General features: G+C 40.0%; 3 protein-coding genes across 5 annotated transcripts; 2 read left to right on the plus strand and 1 right to left on the minus strand.

Moving 5' to 3' along the window:
• Window positions 1-410: 410 nt before the first annotated feature.
• atp1b2b (ATPase Na+/K+ transporting subunit beta 2b) lies at window positions 411-11,222 on the plus strand. 3 transcript variants are annotated; one of them, XM_030745758.1, is made up of 9 exons: window positions 411-553; window positions 713-935; window positions 5,404-5,532; window positions 5,624-5,731; window positions 5,905-6,110; window positions 6,339-6,398; window positions 6,626-6,652; window positions 7,341-7,436; window positions 7,613-11,222. In XM_030745758.1, the coding sequence occupies exons 2-9, from the start codon at window positions 845-847 to the stop codon at window positions 7,778-7,780; spliced, it is 885 nt and encodes a 294-aa protein (XP_030601618.1). In that variant the 5' UTR covers window positions 411-553; window positions 713-844; the 3' UTR covers window positions 7,781-11,222. The 3 variants fall into 3 exon arrangements, with proteins under 3 accessions (XP_030601618.1, XP_030601617.1, XP_030601620.1); XM_030745757.1 differs by having other exon boundaries at window positions 427-935; XM_030745760.1 differs by lacking the exon at window positions 6,626-6,652 and having other exon boundaries at window positions 427-935.
• Window positions 11,223-12,366: 1,144 nt separating this feature from the next.
• Window positions 12,367-16,148, minus strand: gltpd2b (glycolipid transfer protein domain containing 2b). The gene is made up of 4 exons (XM_030746515.1): window positions 15,545-16,148; window positions 13,993-14,051; window positions 13,649-13,821; window positions 12,367-13,540 (listed from the first exon to the last, which is right to left on the minus strand). The coding sequence occupies exons 1-4, from the start codon at window positions 15,612-15,614 to the stop codon at window positions 12,928-12,930; spliced, it is 915 nt and encodes a 304-aa protein (XP_030602375.1). The 5' UTR covers window positions 15,615-16,148; the 3' UTR covers window positions 12,367-12,927.
• A 3,051-nt stretch (window positions 16,149-19,199) lies between these two features.
• On the plus strand, window positions 19,200-27,325 carry chrne (cholinergic receptor, nicotinic, epsilon). The gene is made up of 12 exons (XM_030746616.1): window positions 19,200-19,393; window positions 23,167-23,300; window positions 23,530-23,574; window positions 23,728-23,837; window positions 23,931-24,086; window positions 24,194-24,294; window positions 24,497-24,697; window positions 25,157-25,271; window positions 25,373-25,487; window positions 25,576-25,783; window positions 25,958-26,091; window positions 26,206-27,325. Exons 1-12 carry the CDS (start codon window positions 19,324-19,326, stop codon window positions 26,371-26,373), a joined length of 1,557 nt encoding a protein of 518 aa, XP_030602476.1. The 5' UTR covers window positions 19,200-19,323; the 3' UTR covers window positions 26,374-27,325.
• Window positions 27,326-27,662: the final 337 nt, after the last annotated feature.

The raw sequence follows: 27,662 nt of genomic DNA on the forward strand, positions 1-27,662 counted from the left end.
AACAGTCTAGTTTTAATTTGCTGCCGCCACAAAATAAATAAATAAATAAAATTCTCCCAGGCTTTCATGACATAACTTGATTCAAAATAAATAAAAGCCTAACGCTGAATGGGACATAAATTAGGCACCTCAAGCGGACAGTGAATTCACAGCGGAATAACAGAAACGCTTTATTGTCCGTGGGGGGATATTCAAATATTCTGTTGATTTTTCTTTGGATACGTGACGTTAAGTACCACTTAGCCAATAAAGGGATGCCCTAAGCCACCGTGCGATTTCCTCTGAGGCTTGTCTTTCATGCATCAGGGATGAGGATGCTGAGAAGGTGATTGGCCAGGCGGGCGGAGGAGGCGGGAGCTGCTCTGGCTGAGGCGGGGAGGAGGGTGAAGCCCTGTGTTAGTGCGTGAGTGGAAGAATGTATGTGTGGAGAGCGGTGTGGCGCTTGTAGGGAGAGGCGGAGGGAGTGCTTTACCGCAGTATCACTACATTTCTGCACCACTCATCAAAACTCTGCGGCATGCAGACAAGAGCTGGGGGGGAGGGCAGTTACTAGGTCCGTTTTGAGTGTGAAACCACTACCTCTTCCTCTTCTGTTGGCCTATCAGTCCTTCATATTATCCAGGCTACAGCAGTGCTTTTACCTTGTTTCTTTTCATGTGGGCTTGTTGAGTGTTCAAGAAGACTTCTTTAATTGCCGGTCTTCTTCCTGTAGGAGCGGTGATACAGCAGGACTCGCTCTCTCTCTCTCTTTCTCTCCCTCCATCTCTCTCCATCTCTGCTGTCTGGGCAAGCGCTCATTACATCAGGGCGCTTTTAGTTAAGGTTTGGAACAGTTCATTAGAAAATGGCAAAAGATGGAGAAAAAGGCGATTGGAAGGAGTTTCTATGGAACCCGAGGACGAGGGAGTTTCTGGGCAGAACGGCGAGCAGCTGGGGTAAGTACTGTCCAGCTACGGCAATGCAGCAAACACCGTCCCTCGACTCTAACAGGTCTCTGTCATAGTGTCTTAAGCTTTCCCTAAAGGTTCAGTAAGGTGATTAAAGAGATAAATGAATGTGTGTAACCATGATGTTAATTTCAACCTGCTTGAAGTTCGGTGATCATTTCGGGTAATGAGATGGATGTCGCTGTCCACTACAGCTTGGTGCTGAAATCTGACTGCGGCACCGCTCCCGTGGAAGCCGGCTGCTTTTTCTTCTTTTTTCTTTTTCGTCCACTCCTGCCTAGTTTATTAATTTAACGATTTCTTGCAAAGCTTTCCCTGCGCATTGCGCCCAGCATAAGGGTGGAGGCATTTGGTTTTATTTTATTTTACATTTAAATTAACCAGATTACAGCAGCACTGCTTAAAAAATAAGAGATAAAGAAAAATTCTCCACTCTTTTGGAAAGTGCATATCAACCATTCCTCTCTGTTGAAGAGTGCTTCAGCTAGCTGTGACATTCATTCTGCTACAGAGGAGACTTTTTCTAGGAAAGCGGCTTACTGAAGTTGTACAGAGATTGGTTTGCATGCCTGTAGCTCCATCAATTGTGTGTGCAACATGATGTCATTCATTTCCAGGCTTTCCCCCTGAGATTTTGAGCAAAGATCAAGTCAAATCCTCTTTTTAACTCTGTAGTATTGCCTTATAGTGACACCCTTTCTGCCATACAAAGACCCTGCAACTAATTCAAAGATTCATGAGATGACAGAGCGCATATGGCTCCGTTCTAATGACATTGGAGCATGTTTAATCTGGGTAAAGCCGAGGGCTAAATGCTATTTGTATCACCTCCAACTCTACCCCTCCCAGTGTATATAAATCAGTAAGGGATTTAATCCTAATCTAATAACTTCATTGGCCGGAGAGGAAGGTATCAAATTCAGGGAGCTCTGGCAAAATAAAATAGTTTTACAATTTGACATTTTCACTGAGACATGAGCTCACTCTTGGGTTTAGAGGCTGAAACTGTTTTGAACGCAGTCTTTGCTTCCAGTGTGAAATTTCTGATTATGTTTTATCAGTGCACATGATTATATACTTTCAGTGTGGAGCTTGGACTCATTGACTGTAGCTTCCTTTACTGGAATCCTCCCACAGTGTACAACTTAATCCAGCTCAATGTGCCCCAGGTGCTTTAAGGTCTGATGGCCTTTTTAAGCTGTGCTCTCTGAGACTTGGTAATTAGGCTATTTCTGGAGTTAGCCGCTACATGTAGGTCTGCTAAACTTGGCATTTCACAGTAGCACTTTCTCATTCTCCTAATGCTGTACATACTGTACCTTTGCTTCCAACCTGCTGGCGACACTGCTTAATCTACAGTCTATTTTGTTTCTATGCCTTTACAGCTTGCACTAAAGAGAGGTTTAAATGCAGGTTTTCAGTCTCTTTAAGACATAAATGTGTTGCTCACTCTATAATTCTGCAGCACAATGTGCATTCAGAGCATTAGATCAAAGACTTCTTTGAGGATGAGACACTGAACACTTCCTTTTGTGTTCTGCTTTGTATAAAGAGCTGTAATGATATGGAAATAGCCTTGATAAAGTAGAACAGTGCTGCAATTTTGTTGTTACAATGCCACAAGCTGACACAGGGAAACATGGTCAGACAACTAGCTCGACTAACGAAGTGTTCTGCACCTCCCACTTCCACAAACAAGGTTCACACTGCAGCACAGGACGAGTACCTCACAGGGCCTAATAGTGAACAAAATCATGGTGCTGTTCCTTACTTTAACATTGCACACTGTGTACAAGATAATTAATGATTTGCTGGTGAAAGAGCCATAGCTCAAAGCTATCCATGCTCTCGCCAGACCTTTTCATTTTTAGTTCAGAGGTGTGTTTGATCATCAAGTTACAAAGCAATTAAACAGCATGTCCTCCCAATTAAACTGAAAGAAAAAGGGACACCTCCTGCCATTATTACTTAAGAAAGAACAGGGCACTGAACCATCTGAGCCTGTCCTTTTGTTCTTTTCTTTCAACTGCCGTCTGCATACAAAACTCGTGTGAAACAGAGATGCTTCGCTGTCCATCATCAGTGTGGACTCAGAAGGGCAGACTGTAAACCCAACACCCTGTTTGCCAGGGGGAAAGCCACCTCGCCTGCACGCTTGATACTGTCTGCATATGCGCACAATCAGTCTCCCCTGGGTGGTGTCATATTTGTGGTTAGCACAAAATCCCCCCTGGATGACAGAGACAAACACTTTAACACTTTGTTTTGTCACAGCTTCGCTCTCTGTGTGTTGCCTCCGGCTTGGTTCATGGTCTGTATATAATTAATAACTGAGCTTGTGTCTTTTCCATGTGGTAGATGGGATGCTTGTTGCCAACTTACTCAGGCATTCATTTTTATTAGATTCCAAAATATTTAGGAACAGTTGGACAAAAAAAAAAAAAAAAGTACATGCAAGCTATAAATTATTAAGATACCCCTCTGTGATTGCCCCCACCCATGGAGCAGCTTTTCCTTGACATTTTGTCAACCTGGCAGTGTGGGGAGAGAAATGCAATGCTGAGCTGGCTGATGGAGGGAGTGAGCACCATGCTGGGGGCCATCCAGCAGAGGCACAGGGTCAAGGCACTCAGCTGCTACCAAACAATGGCCTCAGGTGTTGATGCTTAAAATGGAGGATGTGTCACAGAAATGCAGTGCTGTTTATTTACGTTGTGATGTTCTCTATGTGGATAGGAACACCTGGAATGGGCCCAAATGGCTGCTTCAAAAATATCTCATGGTTCCAAGTTGGAAACATCACCTCAGAAAGGGTTAATCTAACGTCCGTGCATGTAAATGTAACATTTGGTTTCAGGCTGTCGATTTAACAAAAGACACAATGGAAAGATGCCAAGTTAAGATCTCGCTCTGAAATGTCAGTATTTTCTGACAACAAAAAATAAAGGAGCAAACCATTAAAACCAAATCGTATTGACATCCCTTCTTTATATCAAATCTAACTATGATTATCAATATGGTCTTACACATTTGTTAACAACCCTGGTCACCTGACTCTGTGGCCCAATCTCCAGGGGACTCTTGTTCTCCCGCTCCCTGTGTTGCCCTCTGTCATGGTTCCTTCCTTTCTGTAGACAGGCCAGTTCTATAATGAATTTGGTTACCAGCCACACAGTCCTGCACGGTTAGATTCACTTTGTATCAGGCTTGGGGACAGACCACAACTTGTTTTTAGTCAAATTAATTCAAGCAAAAACATGAGGAATTCAAGGATTAATGTACAGTTTGTGCTTTCAGTTTACATTGATAAAATATCTTAAAGCTGCAGTGGGCAGGAATATACAAGGAAAAACTCTGCTTTATCTGTACTAAGCCCGTTCTACCGCTCAAACACTGGCATATGTGCTAAAAATGAGTCAGTATTGACTTACGGCTTCACATATGATTTAAACCCTGCTCTCCCTGGTGGATGTCTTTTGCTTCACACATTGTACCACTGGTTCTTACATCCTACATGCACTTTACGCTTTTTGTTGCACCTTATACTACTGGCCTGATATAGTTTTTAAAAGAGCTGTGATTGGACACAGTCTCCTATCACGGTCTAGAAGAACAGACCTGAAAACAGAGCTCAGGGGAGGTGCAGGAGTCGAGTTTTCTCTCAAACCACTTGTATTACAATGTGCTGAAAAGCGATTATACAGTTTTTGGTGTGTTGCCTACACTAATTTTAACTTTAGACGATGTTGATATTTTAAGCATCACATCAAAAGGATGTTTTTTCATGTCAGAGAGAGAGAAAGAGAGGCAGATGTTGTAAATGCAATGAAGCAGTTTAATGAGGATTAGCTGGAATCCTGTGCACGTTTGATTAGAAAGTGACGTAACAGACATTAACTACTTTCATCAGTTCACATGTAAGCTTATTCATACTTACAATGTGTTTATGCATCACAGTAATAATGAAATGGACTCAGCTGAGTTGCAGATGTTAATCTGATAGCTTTCATGCATGATTCATAGATTCACTGTGGGCCATGAGAAACTAAATAAAGCAATTATAGCTAAAGAAAAATGGCTTAAAGGTTATTGGGTTTTTTGCACCGTGTATGAAAATACCTTTTCCATGCAAGAAACACATAAACACAAATTGTATTATGTTGTATTTAGGATCTACAGCTGAGAAGTTCTCAGCAATATCAGTTTCAGTACATATGATCTAATTATCTTTCTACATTAGCCACACTGATTGACCAAATCTGATGATATAGAAATTGGTTCTAAACTGGTTCTAAACATGATATGATATGATATGATATGATATGATATGATATGATATGATATGATATGATATGATATGATATGATATGATATGGATATGTTAACAATATTTTAATATTCCATTCTCACTAATATTGCTTATGTTGATACAGCTCTATCTTCTCTTTATTTGCAGGCCTTATTTTTCTCTTCTATGTAATTTTCTACACCTTCCTTGCTGGCTTGTTTGCTCTCACCATGTACGTCATGCTGCAGACCCTGGATGAACACAAACCAACCTGGCAAGACAGGCTCTCTACACCAGGTGCAGAAACTATAGATACAAGCTGCACAAACACAGATCATGGTCTGTGCACTCTGTCATGTACTCCTTGGTGTCTTTCTGTCACTCACAGGTTTGGTGATTAGACCTCATGCAGATGAAATGTTTGAAATTGTCTATAATAAAGAGAACACTGAGAGCTGGGACATGTACGCACAGGCACTGGACAAGTTCCTGCAACGTAAGTCTGGCTCTTGCCCTCTCTTATGGTGACTTAAAAAGCAAGACAGAACTGTGATCACATAAACTGAGATAATGTCTTTATAGATAGCTGGTGGGAGTTTGTCTCATACTGGGATCTTAGATGAGTAATAAGAAAGTTTTACCACACACCTGCTCTACTGTTTCCTGCAGCCTACAATGACTCCACCCAAGCCCAGAAAAATCATGAGTGCACCCCAGACAAGTACTTCATCCAGGAGGACAGCGGTGAGGTGAAGAACAACCCGAAACGCTCCTGTCAGTTCAACCGCACCGTCCTCCAGAACTGCTCTGGAATTGAAGATCGTTACTATGGATACCGAGATGGCCAGCCATGCATCATCATCAAGCTGAATCGGGTATGAAAGGAAAAGAGAGTGAAAGGGATTGGTGTTGCTAGGAGACATGGAGTGACTGAGATAACCAACCTGGTTGAAAAAGAGGAAAAGATCCACGAAGAAAAAAAAAAAAAGCCACCATCATAATTATAGTGATTGCTTACTGCATTTATCACTCACTTCTGCGATATCTTTTAAAAAAATGAAAAAACAAACAAACAAAAAACATTTTCATTCATCTCTCCTCAGGTGATTAACTTGCTGCCAGGAACGGATAACCAGACTCCGTATGTCACCTGTGGTGCAAAGGTAATCCCTTTTTGTCTTTCACCATCAGAGGCTTAACAGAACAACTGCATTCATAGCTGCTGTGCCTCACGCTCATCTGCAATATTCCACCTGTCGTTCACCTCCACCTTCCTTCGTGGCTGTCTTTGAATTGTTTCAGCCATCACACGTGTGTTTGTCACACCAGCTGTTTTTATCGCTGTTCTTTTCTTTTCTCCATTGTGGTCCATTCATTTATCCACTCTCAGAGATACAAAGTTGGCAAAGATCAATGGGTAAGAAGAAGCCAGAACTTGTGTTTGGTACAGTTTAGATCAGGGGTGTCAAACATAAGGCCTGTGGGCCAGAAGGGGCCTACCAAAAGGCACTCGATGGTTTTCCAATATAATTTCCGGACTTTTCACTATATTTTACACCAAGATCACTTCTTTAGAGTTGTTGTCCTCACTATTAATTTTATCTTAATTTTATCTGAGCCAGATGTCTTTGTCAGCATCGGTTCTAGAGCCTTCTCATTGTCAGTTGTCAATGAAACATTGACATTGTAATCTTTTGTAATCATGAGGTTGCTCAATGTGGAAAAACTGAGACATGTTGTTGAAGTGTTCCTTCTTTTCCCTAATACATCTCAGGCTGTTCATTATTTTGTAGAGAAGGGAAAAATGGTTTTTCTTTTTTCTTTTTAATCATAGGCTTCTATTCCACAGCTTATCTCACTCACTGTAAAATTTGACTCTATGTCACCCTCGAGCTAAAAGTTTGACTCTCCTGGTTTAGATTGTAGTTATATATACAGAACAGTAGATTAGGTTGTTGTTTTGCATTTTAAAGACTGTTGAACTAGACAGTTGGATATGTAGGGAAAAGAGATTTAGAGAAAAGTAGATGAATGAAGCTCACCTCCACTTCATGAAGTGGAGATTCAAGCTATATAACTGAGGAGTTGTCATTTAACCCCCTCAGAAAGATGACGCTGACAAACTTGGAGAGTTGGTTTACTTTCCTCCGAATGGCACCATCAACCGTATGTACTTCCCTTACTACGGCAAGAAAGCGCAGGTAAGAATGTGTTTTATATGAAAATAAAATGTAATGTACTATAATGTAAACATAGTAGCAATAACTATTAATAATTAATGTGTGTTTATTCACAATTTTGCACACAGTTTATTAAATATGTAACAGACTCGCTTGTTCCTGTATTTAAAGATGCTTTTGTTAACTGTTTTTTGCAGGTGAACTACTCTCAGCCCTTGGTTGCCGTCAAGTTCCTCAATATTACGCTCAATGAAGACGTGAACATTGAGTGCAAGATCAACGCCAACAACATTCCCACTGGAAGCGAAAGAGACAAGTTTGCTGGGCGAGTGTCTTTCAAGCTGAGGATCAACAGTAATAACTAGGTTTACGCCCCCACCCACCCCAACCCCAAATCTTCATTCCCTGCAACATTGCACATGCACAGAAAAAAAAAATCACAGTATTCACACCCTTTGTAGGATCTGTTTACAAACCCCACCCACCCCCACCCCTCACCACCACTCCACAGATTTTTGTGGGAAATTCTTTGTTAGGCTGTGCGACGAGACGACGCGAGAACAAAAGGGTGCTAATCCTGTCATTATTTCTGTGAACATTCACACAAATTATTTTCCATCAATTAGTTTGAGGTGACGTCTATTTATACTGCATGTCAAGCTAGGAGATATAAAGGATGTGAACGTGTGTTTTCAAAGTTTGCAGGGATCAGCAATATTACTACGGTATTGCTGGTCCCCCTCCCCCCACTGCCTCCTCATAGAACATCCCTCTAGATATGAATATACACAAATTACAATGCAGAACATGTATATCTACAGTATTTATACAGTATAATAATCTTACATCAGTGCGTCTATTTTGTTGCACTTTAAAAGAATATTCCAACAAACAGGATGGATGCAGAGATGAAGCCATTTGCATGTGTGTATTGTCTTAATATGCTATGAGGGCAGGAGGCTCCTGTGTCCCACCTCCCTGCTACATTTGAAATAAGCAACTGACCACCAGGAGGGACCACACTGTAATCTTTAAACCTCATGCATAGTACAGTGATACAGTGAGATGATCAAAAAAAAAAAGAGAAAAGGTGAGGTAGACAGTACAGGTCAAGAGGAGTGAAGACTGCAGGAGAGTGTGTGTTTCTGTGTGAGTGTGTCTTTCATTTTTACAGGTCCCATTTCACACTGTAGGTCGGGAAGTTGCATGCAATGTGCAATATTCATTAAGTGGCATACATTATGAATGTCTGTATCCACTCATCAGATGACTTCTATTAAATAATAATCATTTTGGATCATTTGATATTCACACTCATTGTGTGGCCTGAGAGTAGCTTATATAACAGATGTGATATATTCCTGGGCCATATTAGCACCAAAATTCTCAGTCAGTCACAGGATAAACTGAACTTTGGCTTTGTGGCGGCTGGACTGCGTTCCAGCGAGACATCTGAACATCATATGAAAACAACAAAATAGACCTCTGTTCTATACACACACACACACACACACACACGAAATACAATATCACATTTTATTCCCAAAGTCAAACCAAGAGTTTATTTCATTTCAATTTTTAATATTAATATTTAATTAATGTTTAGAGGGTCGGTTTTCTTGGGTGTATTGCATCTATTTCATTTGTATCAGAAATAGATGCCATTGTAATTTTTTTTTTTATTGTTTTGCTTCATTTTCTTTCTTTCTTTCTTTCTTTCTTTCTTTCTTTCTTTCTTTCTTTCTTTCTTTCTTTCTTTCTTTCTTTCTTTCTTTCTTTCTTTCTTTCTTTCTTTCTTTCTTTCTTTCTTTCTTCTTTCTTTCTTTCTTTCTCTGACTTGAAGCTCACTTAATTAATGAATTTCCAGTTTTGAAGGAGGAGGATGTTGAAAGTTTCTTTTAATTTTATTTTTTGTCATCCATTCTCATTCTCATCACCTAAAGAATGCATCCAAAATATCAAAATGTATACTGTACCTTTTATTTTAAAAGATATTAGTTACTTAATTATATTAAATTTTAGTGCAGCTTTGATTTGTAGGCTATAGGAAATTAAAAAAATTGGAGATTTACTTGTTCTCCAGTGTTGTATGAATCATTCTGAAGGAAAAGCCATCACGATAACAAGACAACCAACCTATCAACCAAGGCAGACATATCCCTGAGTTTAGTGCTTGAGCTGTTTACTTAGCATCCATTCATTGTGCTGCGCAGGCACACAGATTTTTAGGAAATACCCTTAAATATTGGCTAGAGAAATCTGTGGAGTCACGCTTCTGAACTCAGGCATGTTACCTCGGCACAGCTACAAAACTGTACCAGTTAGACTGTGATCCTGCCATGTCACTGCAGCAAATCTAGAACACAAGCATCTGTTCACTTACATCAAGGTCTGGCTGATTATGAATTTTTCTCAGAGCAATGTGTTTCTCACTATGCCTGCAAATATCTTGCAGTGGGTTAAATAAGACTGCATCACCCGACAGCAAATGAATCCAACCCCATCAGAGCTAATGTATATTTGAGTGGTCATTTATAATTGATGATCTAACAGTCGTTTTTGTGAGTCCGTCGCCCAGTTTGCATGCATTTCTCCTCTTGTATTCCTGCAACACTTACTTAATTTCAATGTAATCTCTTAATCTGGTCAGCTAATCCAAGAGCAGGCATGCTGAACTTCTTTACCCCACTCTGTTGCTCCTCCTCCTTGTGTCAGATGGCTGGTTCAAGGGTTATTCATTTTTCATTTTATTCTCTACATTCAAACCTTATTACATTTTGTTTAGTTTCAAATCACATCACAACACTTCACTGGCTAATTGAACACCCTTTTTTTCACTCATGCATGTGAAGATTACGTCTTCAACCAAAGATCTTCATGACAGCTTAAATTTAATTTACTTCTGCTTCTCTGACACATCCTCAGCAGCAGATCTGAGTAAGGATCCCATGCAGAGATACTGCAGGATCCAGATGGGGGGCTAAAGACCCTGTGTTAATAAAAGGCCTCCTCTTTTATGATAATAATACGCACAAAGGAACATGGTTCACTACAACATAACAGTGCCTCCTGGTGGACAGACAGTGTTGCTCCCCAGTGTCACAGAATGTTATTTGAGGTTATAATTTGGAGATGTCCTCGAAAAGCAATATATTTATTTCTTGTGTGGCTGTATGATTATTTACTGCAAAGGTTGTAACAAAATCAGAGCAACATGCATCATAAACAGTAAGGAAGAAAAGGGAAAGAATGCATATTTGCCAGTGTGTGTTATTATGATGGAACAATATTACAAAAAAATTGCATTGTTTATAAAAGAGTATTTTGTTGTAAAGATGAGAGACTGCATTAGCCTGGATTATATCATACGATGGGAGGTACATGATAGGGTTTCATAAAATGTCAACTTGAATAGAAATGTTTTTCGTTTTAATGTTTTTGTCATTTGTGTTTGTTCGACTGTCTTAAATCAAAGTCTACAATCGAAGCTTACAATCAAAGTTCTGACAATACTCAACCCTCTGCAAAGGGGCCCAGCGCAAAGGTTGAAGAAAGCCAAGTATTGTTTTTTAAGTAGAGAATAAATGAATAAATAATGTCATTGCCCATTAATGTTAAATTGCATTATTGTTTAAGATCCTCCAAGAAGGAAATTCAGTAAATTTGTTCAAATACTCTCTCCCTAACAGATGATAAATATTCTGGATCTTTATTTTCTGCTCTAAATGTATGTATATTTTCGCTCATGTTTACTGCAAACCAAGATAGAAAAATGAATAAATGTTATTTAAGGGAACTCAAACTTCATTTCGTGCCTGCTTCTCGGTCATCCTTCTGTTACTGTTTGCCATTTTCACAGAAGGAGGAATGGATATGTGTTGCTCGTGTTCATACTCTAGAAACTAGGTGGAAAAGCCATAACCGATATGTAGTTCAGTATAGTATGGCCTTCAAAAGCGACAGTAAAAGAAGTCAGCCAGTGTCAAAAGTAGCTTGAGGTGAACATAAACATATAAAGTAATCTCCTTTGCTATAATCCTCATAGGCGACCGCAGCAGTGGACACTAGTGTTATTCTTTGCATACAAACTGTTAATCGGTAATATATTGTATGAATGACAAGAAACTAAAGAGCAGAGTTGAGCTTGCCATGGACATGATGATTATATACGAACTAAAAGATCTGCACTTGATTTTCTCAAGAGTATTTACAAGATGCTGTATGCTGTGGATATGCAGCCATCCATATATCATCCATTTCCACTCCTCACACGTCAAAATCCTCTATTGCGCTGGATTGAGTTCGTCTACTCTTTGACTGTAGATAGAAAAAAAGTTGTACTTTTCCCCGTGGCAATTGCTTTAAATATAGTCTGCCACCAAGTGCTTGACAGGATTATAGGTGAAGTGTTCTTCCGCTTCCTGACCTTTACCCAGCTCCTGTCTCCTGTGCGCTCTGTGGCTTTAAGCTCTGCCCCCTTTTCTCCCCAATCGCCCCCTCAGAAAGCGATAGCAATGCAGGAAAAAGAAGACAGAGCCAATGTTAGAGGTATTGGTGGGTTTAAAATGGTCTAACCAACAATAGCACTGCAGCCTGAGTCATACACATACTATTCTCTCTGTTACACACATATATTGTGTAATATAATCCTGAATATTTTTCCTATAACTCTGATACCAAATGTATTCTTACAGGAAAAGTCTTTGCTTTTGGGTTCAGACACCTGTCAAGAATAAAATGTGGCCATTTCCAAAAAAAGTGTAGAATATGTCTAGGTAAGAGTATCATACAAAACAGATTGTATCCACTGTGATGTTACTAAAGATTAGTCTCCAGTAGAAGAGCACTGGTGCCTCTGCTGGTTGGTTGGTGCACAACACAAAACAGTATTTTATTGCCATTTCAGTGCCAGAGTTTTTACAGTACTGGACCACACTATGGGAGAAAATGATCAAATGGATTGTCTTCTTGTTTTAATGAATCATTCTGGACATGATACAAAAAAGAACTTCCCATGTATATAAAAATGTCAGGTTAATACTCTACACAGCAGTCGCTGTGAAGCAGTAACTTTCTAATTTATTTGGTCTCGCGAAGATTTTAGAGCAACAAGATAGTTATGATGTAACTTACTAGATCAACAACACTTAAAACAGCAGTTCTTTTCAATATAGGAAATGAATTAGCAGTTACACATGTGCTATACAAAAATTTATGATTACTCATGTAACTGTGCCCACCTGCCTAAATAATTCACAGTCTGAATACATCACCAAAGGCCTTAAAAAAGTTTGAGATATTATCTCATTAAATCTGATTAAGCAATGACTCAGATTGGATGTTATGTGTTGATTGTTGACACAGCACTTTGGTCAGTAGAAAAATGGTGAGCTCTGGATGAAAAAGTGGTCCGATTTATGATGCCAAGGATACATACAGTACCAGAAGGACAGTCCAAAACATGGTAAAAGAGTAGCAGTGGTTTTATGTCCAGTTTGATTATCTCATATTTCTATGGCAAGTCCAGCATGCCATTTTCCTCCAGAGCTTTCTGTGTCCTGTCATAAACCTCTTCGATGGCCTGAACCACTCTGCTCAGCAGTTTGCTCAGCTCCTCCTGGTTCTGCACACACACCAGCCTGAAAAAGAAGCTCCGCTCTGGCAGGGCAATGAAGGCTAGCTCAGCAGCCTTGCGCACGTACCAGGTATGGTGGTGGGCGAGGGTGCTCTTGTAGGCCTCACGACACAGGTCAGAGGGACTCCTGAGTCGGCCTTCCGCCGGTGTCTCGGCCAACTTCTCCAAGAAGAGCTTCAGCCAAAGCAGAGCGCGATGCAGGCGCAGAAGAGTCCGGCATCCAGAGTCTGTCAGGTGGTGGAAGCTCACAAGGCCTTGATCCAGCTCCATCAAAATCATAGAGCGCACAGAGCGGTAAGGACCAGTGTCCAGCGAGGCCTTATTCTTTGTCCCACCCTGTGTCTGTACAGAGTTTATGGAATGTTGATCTGGGCCTAGCTCTGCTTCAGGGTTCCCCTCTGTCAGCTTGGTCAGTTGACGGATTATTGAGGTCTTAGTTTCTATCTCTTTAGATATCAGTCCTACCATTGGCCCCAGAGAATCCATGAACCTAGAAGAGTAAAACAAAACGGGATAAAGCAGCTTATAATATCCAGATCATCAGGTAAAACAAATTATTTTTCTTCCTGATGGCTGTGAATTAATCTGAAAATCTTACTTCATGAGCTCATCCCAGCTGGACAGATATGGCTGCAGCAGCACATCAGATTTGGACGTTGGCGCAGCCAGCAGGTGGGAGAGCAGAAGTGACACCTGGAAGGCCTGACCAGGGCACATCTGAAGCTGGCTCTCAGCCCCATCGCCCCCACTGCTGTTGGACAGCTGGTGAAGCTGATGGTGGGGTGTATGGGAGGTGTGGTAATGTGGGTGCAATCAGCAGGGGACGAAGGAAGAAAGGAAGCAGATGAGATTCATTAAAAGGGCTCATCTGCCTCAAAATATAATCCACTTTGTAATGTGCAAGCAATCTAATATTGATTCAAAATTCCCTTGTACTCTTACCTGATTTACTTGATTATAAGCTTTTATGCAAGAATCCCAGTGATAATCCAAACCACCCTCTGCAGTGGACCATTGAAAACAGGAAAAAGATAAAGTGTTACAGTTAGTTTTTGTTCACAGAGCAATATTAATATTGTTAGCATTCAGTCAGAGCTGCATTTCTATCCAATATTCACACTGCTTTAGCTTTGCATGACTCTACAAACGCCTTAGGTACATATCTGTCTCTTTGTAGCTCCCACTATGTTCTGCAGCTAGTCACCAGCTGTGTTCATCATAAAAAAAAGCAGAGTGAACTAGAATGATAAAGTTGTGATTCGGATTTTAAACAATGAGCTGAAATCTACTTTAAAGCTGTAAGAGGAGCAGCTGCATATGTTGTTATTGATAAATTGATTATAGCTCCTTGAAATGTCATAACAACAATTTCTATTTCATGTTTTTTCAAGCACTGTTATCTGACGGTCCTGATATCACATGATTATAATGAAGGCTGGCTCTCTGGTTTCACATATCAAAAGAGAACAATTCATAAAGCAGGGAGCTTCATTTCTTTCTGACAGCAAATCTTCAGTTTGCATCAGTTTTATGGATTTTCCAGCATGTGACAACATGAACTCGGTCATCTTAATCGATGTCCTTAGCGTGCAACATATGTGCAAGTTGCTAATAAAATTTGGTCACTGTCAAAGTTACATAGAACAAGATCCTTGCAGTCACACTGTTGCCAGTGACAGCGGCAACAACTGTGTTGAGTGTTTGTTGTTTCTGAGCGAGCTGTGAGGCTGCTGTAAGCCACTGAATCAGCAGCAGAAACACCCACAGGTTCAGCCTCCAAACTGACCCAGAAACGTTCAGCTTATCGAGCTTCTGATGAAACACTGCAACTAGTGTACTAGCAAATTCCATGGGCTCAGCTGAAAGACAGCATACATTTAGGTGTAACAGCAGAAATAACTTGACTGTGAATTATGGTCTCCGTCCTGACTGTGAGGACACAGAATTGATAGTTGATGCTTTTAACTAAAAAGCAGGACCAATTTAATCCAATCTAGAGACATTCAGCTCAAATGGTCTTAGTTTGAATGTTGTTTTTTTTTTTGAAAGCTTAGTAAGTGGCTCCTTTGCCCTTTAAAAATTGAATCAGAGCCACTTCCCAATTTATTTCTACAGTGAATCATTTTTACTTGTTTTTAATGAAGCAAAAGGTTGTGACATTTTTAAAATGTAAAAAGTGATGACAGTACAAATTATAAGCCTTCAGGCATCATAACCCTCCAAGAATCTTTAACAGTAAAAGAATATTATGTGTAAAATGGTTTATCTGGTGTCATTTAAAAATAAGGGCAACCGTTTGATTATCAGGTCCCACCCAGAAATACTTGCATGTTATTACACTTTTTGTGCATTAAGAATGAGCAAAAAGTCGATATCAAGTGACATTCCTGATCCGGAACAAATGCGTTGCTAACAACACACGGATTGTATAGAATAAGTAGTACAGCGTGGAATTCAAACACAGACACTGGCACCCACACGCAGAAATACTCACGTAGCCACAGCGAGCCGAGGAACAGCAGCAGAATCAAGATAGCTGCAGCAGCCTTGCCCTTCACACCCATACTGAAGTCCAGTTTGGGCCCCTCCGGTCTGCCTCTTATTTCTGTCTTTTAGCTTTTAATCCCTCTGTGTTTCACATGAGTTCTGGTCCCCTGGCACTGGCTGTCACCACAATTGCTCTCTGCCAGGTCACCGCCTCTGACCCCCCCACCCCCGGCTCTCCAGTCTTTCATACTCCTCCCCAAAACCTCAAACAAAAAGTCCTGTCCGCCATTGTAGCCTCTATCAATCTTTAACTGTTCTTGCTGTTTCGAAGCTGCTGTTTTGTCTGTTTTGGACTTTCTTTTTAGTTTTTCAGTGACTTTGCTCAAAATTTGTGGCTTCACATCCTGCATTTGTTTCTCACTGATTTCAGAGCTGTCCGCCTCTCGTGTTGCTCAATCCCAGAGTCCAGAGATCAGCTGAGCGTGGCCACTAGCTGATAAAGCAGAGCCAACACAGCGTGTCCTGCAGTAACCTTCTTCCTCCAGTGTCATCCACCATATATGCACTATATTCCTGGTCAGCTCGAGTAAACACTTCCTCCCTCGCCTCTCCTCCCATGACCGCCATCTCTCCTCTCGCTCTGACTCTCTCTCCCTCAATGACCACACTATGATGGCATATCAATCATTAAGCAGTGTGTTAAAGTCATGATGACCAGGAGTATGTCAGGTACTGATTTTTTTTGTGAGAAAATAAGATCTAATTTTAGTGGGTACACAGACAGACGTGATAACAAAGCCACTTTTGTTAATGAATAATAATCCATGCTTATATTGGTTGAGAAAGAAGAAAGATTTCTACACATCCTAGTTTATTTGTAGAAAGATTTGTGGTTCTATGACACACAGAGGAAGTGAATCTATTTTTTTTAAAGTGATTTCCTCTTTCATCATATGTTGCACAAAACCTAATTCATGCTCTAGGACAAATATTATTTTGGAGTTCTACATACAAATGATTTCACTTATTTTGGTTTTTAATGACTGAAGTCTGAGACATGTTAGTAAAACATGAAAACTAATGTGACTCAGTAAAGCTCAGAGGTTGGTCCTGCATCACCGTGTCTGGAGTCTCTGCTATGCGAGGAGGTGAACAGACAGTGAACTCCACACTGAAGCCAGGCCACATATGTTCCTAAAAAGGGACCCAACAATGGCATTTCTTCTGCAGAGGAGCGGGAAAAAAGTGAAAAAAGAGGCATTCATTCCAAGTTTGGGGCAGGGGCTGGTCACAGAGCTTTTATTCTCTGTAACCAATGGCTGATCCTGTCTAAGATAGGCAGCAACTGACAAGGAGAGGCTAAATCCCTGGGAAAACTTGTGATACATTCAGAAAACTTTTGATTTCACATAGCTTACATTTTAAACACTGTGACACAATAACAGATTTTTTAAAAAACATGTAGCTCTGAAAGGAAAAAAAAAGAAAAACAATTCGCTCCTGATGTGAACATGAAGCGGTGCAGATTAAATCAATGTTTCTCACAGTGTTTTTATACCTGGAGGTTACACAGACAGGAAAAAAAGATGAAACCACACTAAATTTTCCAGTAAAGCTGTTGCACACCAGCACCATACTGAGAACCACATCAGGAGAATCAAAACATTTAACCACAGTTCTGAGGTTACTCATGGAATCAAGTTTGGTGTTTGTTGAAACTGTTCCAGGCTTCAACAAAAGTTCAAATTTCAACGGAGCAGAGACGTCCAGAGCCAGGTGAGTAAATATAATAACATTAGTATAGTCTTTTAAAAGCAAACAAGAACAAAAAATAGCTAGCTAGCTAGCTAGCTAGATAGATATAGAAAGGAATGAATGCTCATAAATTCATTCCTTCTGTTATTTTTACTCAATCTGTGGACATACATGTCATTTCATTTTCATATTTTCTCTACAATAGTTTGATCCCCAGCTTCACTTGATGTGGCTATATTTGACACTAGTTGTAGCTGTTGGCTGGTGCTATAATAACAGTTACATACACGTGTCTCACATGTCGCACTAACTGGCCTCCATGTGAGTTATTTTCTGATGCTAATTGAGTGGGCTTGTGAGGAAACGTCTGTACTTTAGCAGCATGTAAGAGGGTAACAAATACAAACACTGTACTTTGCTCAGAATGGTTGTAATAGAGAAACATTAACCTTGACAGGACAAGGTTTATCTATTACAGTGAAGAAAAGAAAACAGTTTCATTAATAATCTGTACTTCAGATACAGAAAGGGGAAAAAATGACAGGAAAACTCTTCTTAATTAGGGCCAAAACTTGCTGTCAGAACACCTTCAGTGCTCTGTGGCATAGATTTTATGCAGCCCAGAAGCTGTAGCATATGATTCATCATTATCACATTAGTAAGTGAGCTCTGATGCTCTCTGAAGAGCAGTATTGGCTATCCTGGAACAGATAGCGCCCATCAGGATAGATAACTCCCATGTTTGATTATAGGGTAAAGGTGGTCACTCTGAACTTATTCTGTATTAATTTGCTGTGACCCTTCCCTCTGATAGGAAAAGCAGACTCAAACAATGCTGGTAAAAGTTCTCCCGCAGTATAACAGAACCATGAGTAGTACCACTAGTTTTTCTTTTCCTTTAATTCGACCCCTGTTTAGGTATAAAACAGCTCTGCTCTCTAGAATTTGAAGGCCACCAGCTCCAGCCCTTCTGCCTCTGAGCTCTGAGTGTGAGACATACAATCTGCCTTCTGGAGGCTCCAGTTACCTTAAAGAAGCTCATCTCTGTTGCCCCAATTGTATATTTAGAAGTACATCGCATACTGTGCAACTCACATGGCACATTCCAAAAATCAGTCTGTTGCCCTTGCCGCTGCAAAGAGACACTGCTTATATTACCCACAGTCCTCATTATGATAGCAAAGCTAGTCTCTGTATTTTAATCCAATTAATAAAACATCCTTACAGTTGCCATGCAGCACAGGCCGTTGAAATTAAAAAGGTTAGCTTACTTACCTCGATGCAGCTCCGACTCTCAGGTTCCACGGTTTTATCAAGTTTATGAGCATTATCTGTCTCCAGCCCTCTAACCCCATTATGTCGCAGACACTATCTCACCACTGGAGTCATGCAAGTGGGAAGATTTGCTTTAAGTATCAATACTGTGGAGACATAGAGAAGGTCTGCACAACCAGTCACCTGTTCACCCTGCTGCAACCAGTGGGGTTTATCTGTTTCCTCAGTTTGACACACACAGTATTGAAGATTTATGCAGGACCAGTGTATGCAAAGATGAATGACAGATTAAAGAAAAAACACCAACTATTGACCCCAACAGTGACACTGGCCATTGTGCTGTGCACTGACCTGATTTATCCTGTGATTAAACGTTTATATTTTTATGGCTCCTTCAAAGACGTAAATGCACCTTCAGTATAAAGTCTCACTACAGGTCTCTTTACTGCCTTCAGAAATATCTGGAATACGATACACTCCCAGTTGTTGTCTAATGTTGTAGTTGCTATCTAATGATGATGATGATTATTATTGTGGGTGCCTGGAGAGTGACTGGAAGTCCTGGTTTAGTGCTTCCAGCTGGTGTGTAATCTGAACCCAGGATAGAGACAGCCGTGGTGGGCGACAGTCAGGGTGTTTGGTAGGGGGATTTAGAGCTCTTCATCTGTCTTTAGTCTTGCTGTCTTTCTCTATCTCGTAGATTTCATATTTAAATACAGTGCAGTGCAGTGCAGAGCAGTGGAGAGATCTTAGAATATGATGGCTGTGCGTAATCTTTGGATAACTTTTGGAGTTGTAACTATTCTTGGGACTTTAGTGGGACTGGGTAAGTGACGCAGTTGCAAACCTTTGCCACATCCTGACTGACTGGCAGTGCACTTAGCAAAGTAATGTCTGCACTGACTGCTGCATGTCGTGCACAAAGATAACCAGATCTTCTTATGGTGAATGACAGGGTAAAGAAAACTTTCAGTACTTTAGAGCTCAAGAAAACTTGCAAAACGTTGTAGAGGTGCAGTAACACTGTTGTAAACTTGTATGTAGTTGTAAAATGGAAGCAGTTTGTTCCTTCTGTTGACATCATATCTGCAACCACTTTATAATGGTCTAAGGGTTAGGGCAAATTTGTGCACTAGACTATTTGCTTCATTTATACAGTTGTATAGTTTTTTTTTTGTATGTGGCATATAAGGTTAACCACTGGGGTCATCTGCTCCATAACCATTAAGTGTAACTGATCAGATGAGCACAAAAAGTCAGTTAACAAATCAGAAGGAAAGCTGGACATCCTCCATGCTTTTTCATGACAGCAACAGTAGTGGAGTGTGTGAAGCTGTTCTAACTGGCACAGATCAGTCTTAACCCACAACATAACTATACCCCATAACTTTATACTCTTTTATTTCTTTGCTTGGTTTTCTTTCTTTTTTTTTTTTTTTATCATGTTCCTTGTCCATGTGAGTTGTGTCCATATGTTATGTAATTGGGTTTTTACAGATCTGGAATGTGAAATAATCTTCCTGGAAAAACATCTCCTGTCAGTTTAAACATGCTATATGAATAAAATGACTTGACAACAGGGTAACAGAAAGCTGCAGTGAAAGCCCGGAGATGATGAAAAGTTAAAAAAAAATAACTTGTGGTTGCACTTAAATACAAGATGTTATGAATTTTTAGATTAAACTAACGTAATCATTGTTACCTTTTGATAGCACCAGTTGAACTTACAGTCTTGGCATGAGGGCAAACACAATCCAAGTGTGATTTCAGGAATCTCTCCTCCACCTCGAGTGTTATGTTCAGACCATGATGAGCTGGAATCATCTTACAGGACCAGACACTTCCTCTTGTTCCTCTTCATTTTGCTAGATCAAATTAAAATGTATTTATTTCTCATGTTTACAGTTTTTTTTTCCTGCTAACCTTTCATGTTTTTGTTAAAACCATACAAACACTTGTCTGTTCAAGCAGCCAGCTTGCCGATCAAAATCAAACTTTGTCCTGAGATAACACACAGAAGCAATCCAATGAGCATGACAGCTGAGAAATTAATTCAAAGCCTTATTACCAAAAGGTCATTTTCTTGCCTGGAAACTATATATATATATATATATTTTTTTTATTTTTTTATTTTTTTTTTTTTTGTATTTTGACACTGTACATATTTTTAATTTTGTAACATCATTGCATTGACATTTTAATTTCTCATACAGGAAAACACTATCAATAGACATTTAGACATTTTGTCCCTGGCCAGGCAACACAGGAAGTATAACCTGGTATGTCTAATCAAGCCTCGCTGCTGTTAACACAACCCCACAGGCTTCCTGAATGAAAATCAACAGGTTTTCTCATGTGTAGGGATTTTCCATAAAAAAAAAAACCCTTCCTACACCACACTGAAAAAAATATCCTCTACTGCATTGAGGAATATGAAGGTAAAAAACAACAAAGAAGAGTTTTACATCTGTGAGGCGGTCACCGAATGGGGCATAAACCAAAACAGCCTGACAGAAGCAAACATGATCCCAGATGAAAAGATACGATGACTGCCTCTGCATGCTTTCTTTTTTACATGCGTGGGTGCACAAGTTGATACACGGTGTCCACCTTCCCTATGTTTGTGCCATGTATTAGTACTGTTATGGACAACAGCACCACAAATTACATCAGGCAGAAATAGTCTTTGCTATCCTCTTGGTCATCCTCTTCATCCTTGACTCTTAGAACCGCTCAGATTTCATTAAGGATATTCCAGGGTACGATCCATTTCTTCAGAGAGCTTGCAGAAAAATTATCTAATTTTCAGGGATGCAGTGATTCTTACTGGCTTCACTATAATTTGATGATGCTGTCTTTACATGTGGGAAAAAAAAGCAGCTCTTTGAGTTTGGATCGTTATGGGCTTCATGTATTGTTTGCAAACTGTTTGCTGACTTTTGCATGTAGTTGTGTTATATCACTTATATCCACAGAGAATTACCTTTAAAATACTTCTACTAGTTCAAAAAGCACACAATGGTTTGGTACCCCAGTACATCTCTGACTTGCTCAGTGTCTAGTTTCTGTCTGCTGACCTGATTCACTGTTCACTATTCACTAGCACATATCTCTTCTGCCTTTAATTTCTCCTGTCTCCCTGTCTAAGCTGATTTATTGTAAGTGTCAACTACAGGAAATGATGAGGTCAAAGCACTTGACACAATATATCCTTTTGACTGACTGAACTGTATTTAGAAGTATACGGCATGCTGTTCAGCTCACAAGACACACTTAAGTCAGACACTATGCAACTTTTGAACACTATGTACTGTTTACTGTATCCAATACTGAATTTGCTTTTGGACGTAAAAGTAGGCAACATCAGCATATTGCCTTTGCAGCTATCATCACTAAAACAGCCTGTCTGTCATTAATAGGCTATTGTAATATTACAGAAAAACCAACACCAAAAGTGAGGATTACAATGTTATAAGAACATTTTATACTTAACAAACATAAATACTAGAGCCTTTTCAGAATTTTTTTTTTTTTTTTTTGAGTTAAAAAAAAACTTAGCATTAAAACTAAGGAGATTTGAGTTTGGTTGATTATTTCTTTGTTGTAATAATGATTCTTGGCAGTAAATCTTATACCTTTGGAAAGCCTGTTTATTTTCTCTTAAATGGTGCCACATTTGAGTCGGTGCTCTGGAAAACCAAATTGCAGCATTATTTGCAGTGAGCCCTGGTACCATCTCCAAACACAGCCAGTCACAGGACTGCCTGGAGGCCTGACCTCAACCCCCCCCTTGAGCACTTGTGGCATCAGCTTGGGTGTACTGTTCATGCCAGAGTGACCAACACAACCACATTGGCTGACTTGTGATAGATGCAGGCTGAAGAACAGGATGCAATCCCACAGCAGTGTGTGACCAAGCTTTTTGGAATGAAACATCTATCACTGTTATTACAGCGTTTACTACAAAAATGAATCGCTCATGGGGAACGACATATTTACTGCTCTGTAGTATGCATTAGTCACCATTTTTTGCCTAATGATAATATTGATGATTACTGTAGATGACCCCAGTGTGACCGCTATGTAATGTGAGCTATGGATAGTGACAGCTGGGAGAGAAGAAGCAAGTGGTCAGAAATAACTTCCACTTAGTCCCTCCTAGTCTCTCTTGACCTTTGTTCAGATATATGGTCAAGAGTAGTAGTAGTACTTAAGGAGTACAATGTAATGGCAGTTTTAAGAATAATCGCTGCACTCTAGAGTCACTGGCTAATCTACAGAGGTTGGAGCCTACCCCACGTGACACAGGGTGAGACGTGGGGTACATCCTAGTTAGAGGTTGCCAGTGTACAATAAAATTATATTTGTCCTTGTTAATACTATTGGAGCATAATAATATACAGATATCTAAGTTTAGCAAATACAAACAGAAAGATTATAAAGCACTGACACTGTTGCACAGCAGTGTGTTGTGTCTTGTGTCATTATATCGACATTATGAGCAACTCATAATTATATGAAGCAAGCCAACATGTGTTTGCAAGGGTAATAATAACCAGATATTTTATTATGTAATTTCTCATCCTTTTCTTCATGCAGTGCAATGTAATCAGGAGACAGAGCTGATCGGGGACTTGTTCAAAAACTACAACAAAAATACACGTCCGGTGGTTCATCCTGACGACAAGGTTGAGGTTCAGATCAAGCTGACCCTCACTAACCTTATCTCCCTGGTAAAAGCTTTATCTTGTTACTTGTTAAAATAAAACTTTGCTGCACATTAAAATGTTTGAGCATTAATAAATGGTGGAAACATGTACAAAAGCACTATGGAAAAAATGTGATTCATAACCTGAAAGCTATAACCATTTCCCTGGTGTGCATTTAACACAGCAACTTAGCAAGGTAACAGTCCACGATCCACTCCACACAGCTCAATCTACTTCTTCTCTCATACCACAGAATGAAAAGGAGGAGACTCTTACAACCAATGTGTGGATTGAGATTGTGAGTTGTCCCTCTATACCGTAGTTGTGATTTTGTTTTCTTTGTAGAAGGCCTTTGGTAGCTAGTTCATTTTTCTATAGTATTTCTCCCTGCATTAGCCCTCGGCTGTGCCCAGCTTTTAATATCACTGGTGACCTTTCTCTCAAACCACAGCAATGGAGTGATTACCGCCTTGCCTGGAATGCATCTCAGTATTATGGCATTAAACTTATTCGTGTCCCGTGCAAAACTGTTTGGCTTCCCGACATAGTCCTTGAGAACAAGTAAGGCACTCACAAAAAGGAGTGCAATTCCGCCTGTATTTTCTTTTTTTTCTAGAAAGTTTGTTTTTAACCCATTCTGTTTTTCTTCCGAAGCATTGATGGCAAATTTGACGTGGCGTACTATGCCAACGTGTTGATCTACGACAATGGTTGGATTTACTGGCTGCCTCCTGCTATCTATCGCAGCACATGCGCCATTGAGATCACCTACTTCCCGTTTGATTATCAAAACTGCACATTAGCATTCAGGTGTGAAGTGATTTATTTGCCATTTGATATATACATACATATTATATATAAGTCATTCTTTATTTGTTTATTTTCATTCCATTCTGTCTCCACTGCCACAACCATAGGTCCCAGACATACAGTGCCAATGAAGTGGATCTCACCTTGGCTTTTGGAGAAACGGGAGAGATTATTGAATGGGTGGACATTGATCCTCAGGCTTTCACAGGTACTTTAAATACTCCATCCATCCATCCATGCATCCATCCTCTTAACAGCTTATCCAAATTCCAATCTAGCTGTGATAGGGCAAAGGCAAGGTAGACCCTGGGCAGATCACCAGTAAATCAAAAGTTCACACACACAATCATAATATTCCAGTTTTGAAAACTTGGAATTCATCTCCGGCTTATTAAATTTACACCCTTCAGAGAATGGTGAGTGGGCCATCGTCCATAGACCAGCCAGGAAGATGATCAACACTCGGTATTCCCCGGATGACCTGGAATATCAGGAGATCATGTTCAATCTGGTCATCCAAAGGAAACCCCTCTTCTACATCATCAATGTTATCCTGCCCTGTTCCCTAATCTCGTCGCTGGTCGTACTGGCCTACTTCCTGCCTGCACAAGGTCCGTGAGGCTAATGTTATTGCTATTGCACTGTTATAGTTGCAGATAAGCCAGAAATGCACATTTGCCTCATCATGTGTTGTATTGAGACATAAAATTAAATAACCATTTGATTTGCTCTTATACTGGACACAATAATTTAAAAAAATAACCTGAATTTAGAGTCTTTTCATTGGCTTTGTTACAAATCAATAGCTGAGAAGGTTCTCAGACCAAATTCAAAAGTAACTTAACTACATAAACTCAAAGTTTGGTGAGGAACAGCTTTAGCTAAATCCCAAAGTAAAGACTGGTGTTACTGTATTACAACTGCTATAACCACAAAAGCTTAAGCTTTTTAAAATATAAATTATTACAAAGCATTACCCGCTGCTTTTAGCAAGATGAAAGAGGAGAATTTGGCGTTTGTTTTTTGTTTGTTTGGTCCACTGTCTCCTAACTCTCTGTTACTCCTCGCAGCTGGAGGGCAGAAGCTGACCGTCTCCATCTCTGTTTTGCTGGCTCAGACTGTCTTCCTCTTTCTTATTGCTCAGAAGATCCCGGAGACCTCTCTTTCCGTCCCTCTCATCGGAAAGTGAGTCAGCGTGTCCTCTTTGTCAAGCCTCTGCTGGTTTGTTTTGCTGTAGTCCAGAGTTTGAGTCTGCCCTCCAACATAGGTCTCTCTGTACTCCTCAGGTACCTGATCTTTGTCATGTGTGTCACTACTCTCATTGCTACCAATCAAATTGTAGTGCTGAACTTCTCACTGCGCAGCCCCAGCACTCACACTATGTCCCAAACCCTCAAATATGTAAGTGCACTCCACGGAGATGAGTCAAATATGTCTTTTTAAGTTAATTTAGTTAAGTGACTATTGTTACCTTCTATACCTCCTGCAGCTGTTCTTGAAAATGGTGCCTCGCTTCTTAGGCATGCCCCCGCTGGTGGATGATGGTGAGGTGACAGCAGAAGTAAACGGGGTGAGGGAGCGGCGGCGCAGCTCCTTCGGCCTCATGCAGAGAGCAGAGGAATATGTACTCAAGCAGCCTCGCAGTGAAATGATGTTTGACAAACAACGAGAGAGGCATGGCCTCACACGATCAATCGGTGAGACACCCTTATTACAAAACCATGACTCGGCACAGTGTTTAGTCCACATTTAAGCTCAAATACTTCCAAAATCTGTATAAAAAAATGTAAAGGCTCATCAAACAGATCCTCAGCTGGTTTAGGCAACACTAGAGACAGCATGTTGTCATCTCAGTGTCTCCCTCCCCCTAGTGGACAGTATAGATGTCAGCAACACAGCTAACCTGTATAAGAGTTTGGCCCAAGCTGCACCTGAGATTAAGCAATGTGTGGATGCCTGCAACTTCATTGCTGACAGTACAAGACAACAAAATACCACTGGCTCCGTGAGTGTTACTTAAAACATTTTTTTTTTTTTTGGATTGTATATATTTTCCAGTCTCTCTTTCTTTTTGACTAACTTGAACTTAAGCTTTTGTTCACTTTCTTTCCAACTAAAGGAAATTGAAAGCTGGGTACTGATTGGGAAGATGGTTGACAAGGTGTGTTTCTGGGCTGCCATTTCTCTATTCATCATCGGCACAGTGTGGATCTTCCTAACAGGACACTTCAACCGTGCCCCAGAATTTCCATTTCCAGGAGAAAGTAAAAAATATGTGCCAAGTTAAAAAAAAAAAAAATCATTTTGCTCTGTTTGAAATTTTCAAGGCTTATTGTGCCTCGTGCTGTCTATGCTGATGAACGCAATCTTGCGCACTGACCCCAAGGTTAAGCTTCAGGGCTGAGACACGTCTGTGTTCAGTAACAACACAACTTCATTTTTCTCTCTGCATTTGTGAAGCAGCTCAGGATTCATCGCTGAAACTTCCAACAAAATAAGTTTCTCAACTTCTTCACTCAGTTCTCAGCATTTTTATATTAAATCATTAACCACCATCATAAAAATCAGACCAAGTACAACTACTTTGTTAGTTGCATGGTATAAAAGAGTTTAAACAAGTCCAGACTACAGCTCATGGATGCATTTAAAGAAAAAAAAATGTTAAACCCGCTGCACCAACATGCAAAGGGAGTTAGTTCTGTTGCAGCAAATGATTTTTTTTGCATTTCATGGAGCCACAGGCACTGCTTAACTAAAGAACTGATTTTACTTACATGCAGTGTGCTCATCCACAAAACACTCAGAAACGTATCCCTGCACATATTATGTCTTATGGTCAGTATCTATGCATGTAACATGAGCCAGCCAATTCTGAATCAAAGCCTTATTGTTCTTACTATGACTTATTTCTTAGACTTACAGTAGATGGCTCAGTGGGACACTGTCTTGAGTTCATTGTGCCATGACTTTTTTTGTAAAAAATTCTTTAGTTTATCATAAAGTGTGTTTTAATCTTGAACTGAATGTCTAAGTAGGTGTATTATATTTATACGCCAGACAGCATAAATCTCAGAAGTGTGGCAAAAAGATGAAACTGTTATTGCATTTATTACTGTTATGTGTGGGTGGTGTTTGTCCCAAAATTGATAAAATAAATGTAACAGAAGGATTAGCAAATGATAAAGTATAAACAGTGAATGGTCTGTTTTCTTTTTCTTTCTTTTTTCTGTTCATGTCCAGTTGTGTTAAAAGTTACACGGCAGGGTATTTGACAGAAATATTCTGTAATATAGTGTATTCATGGAAAGAAAATGCATTGAATAAGTTGTGATCAGGTTGTATTAATTTTATAATGTATCAAATAATATTTAATAAAGTGCAATAAAATATAAGCTTGCACCACATAAAAGGTCTGCCTGCTCAGTGTCCCTGACGGACTGAACGCCTCCACGTACGGACAGTCGCCTGCCCACACCAGTTCTCGGAGTGGGTTAACTTTTTAAATTGTATAAAAAATTTCAGTCTGTCACGTCCCTCCGTTTAAATCAAGACTGTGAAAAAATCTCAGCAGAGAAG

This window comes from Archocentrus centrarchus, chromosome 14, assembly GCF_007364275.1.
Source record: "Archocentrus centrarchus isolate MPI-CPG fArcCen1 chromosome 14, fArcCen1, whole genome shotgun sequence".
Lineage (NCBI taxonomy): Eukaryota > Metazoa > Chordata > Actinopteri > Cichliformes > Cichlidae > Archocentrus > Archocentrus centrarchus.

What these genes read in the sequence shown, in the direction of transcription:
- atp1b2b (XM_030745758.1), top strand. Translation starts at nt 845, where the DNA reads ATGGCAAAAGATGGAGAAAAAGGCGATTGGAAGGAGTTTCTATGGAAC. An exon ending in CAGAACGGCGAGCAGCTGGG is followed by an intron (nt 936 to 5,403) that starts GTAAGTACTGTC and finishes CTTTATTTGCAG; the next exon opens with GCCTTATTTTTCTCTTCTAT. An exon ending in AAGTTGGCAAAGATCAATGG is followed by an intron (nt 6,653 to 7,340) that starts GTAAGAAGAAGC and finishes TAACCCCCTCAG; the next exon opens with AAAGATGACGCTGACAAACT.
- gltpd2b (XM_030746515.1), bottom strand. Translation starts at nt 15,614, where the DNA reads ATGGGTGTGAAGGGCAAGGCTGCTGCAGCTATCTTGATTCTGCTGCTG. An exon ending in CCTCGGCTCGCTGTGGCTAC is followed by an intron (nt 14,052 to 15,544) that starts GTGAGTATTTCT and finishes GGTCCACTGCAG; the next exon opens with AGGGTGGTTTGGATTATCAC. An exon ending in CTTATAATCAAGTAAATCAG is followed by an intron (nt 13,822 to 13,992) that starts GTAAGAGTACAA and finishes CCCCACCATCAG; the next exon opens with CTTCACCAGCTGTCCAACAG.
- chrne (XM_030746616.1), top strand. Translation starts at nt 19,324, where the DNA reads ATGATGGCTGTGCGTAATCTTTGGATAACTTTTGGAGTTGTAACTATT. An exon ending in TCACTAACCTTATCTCCCTG is followed by an intron (nt 23,301 to 23,529) that starts GTAAAAGCTTTA and finishes CTCATACCACAG; the next exon opens with AATGAAAAGGAGGAGACTCT. An exon ending in AACTGCACATTAGCATTCAG is followed by an intron (nt 24,087 to 24,193) that starts GTGTGAAGTGAT and finishes CCACAACCATAG; the next exon opens with GTCCCAGACATACAGTGCCA.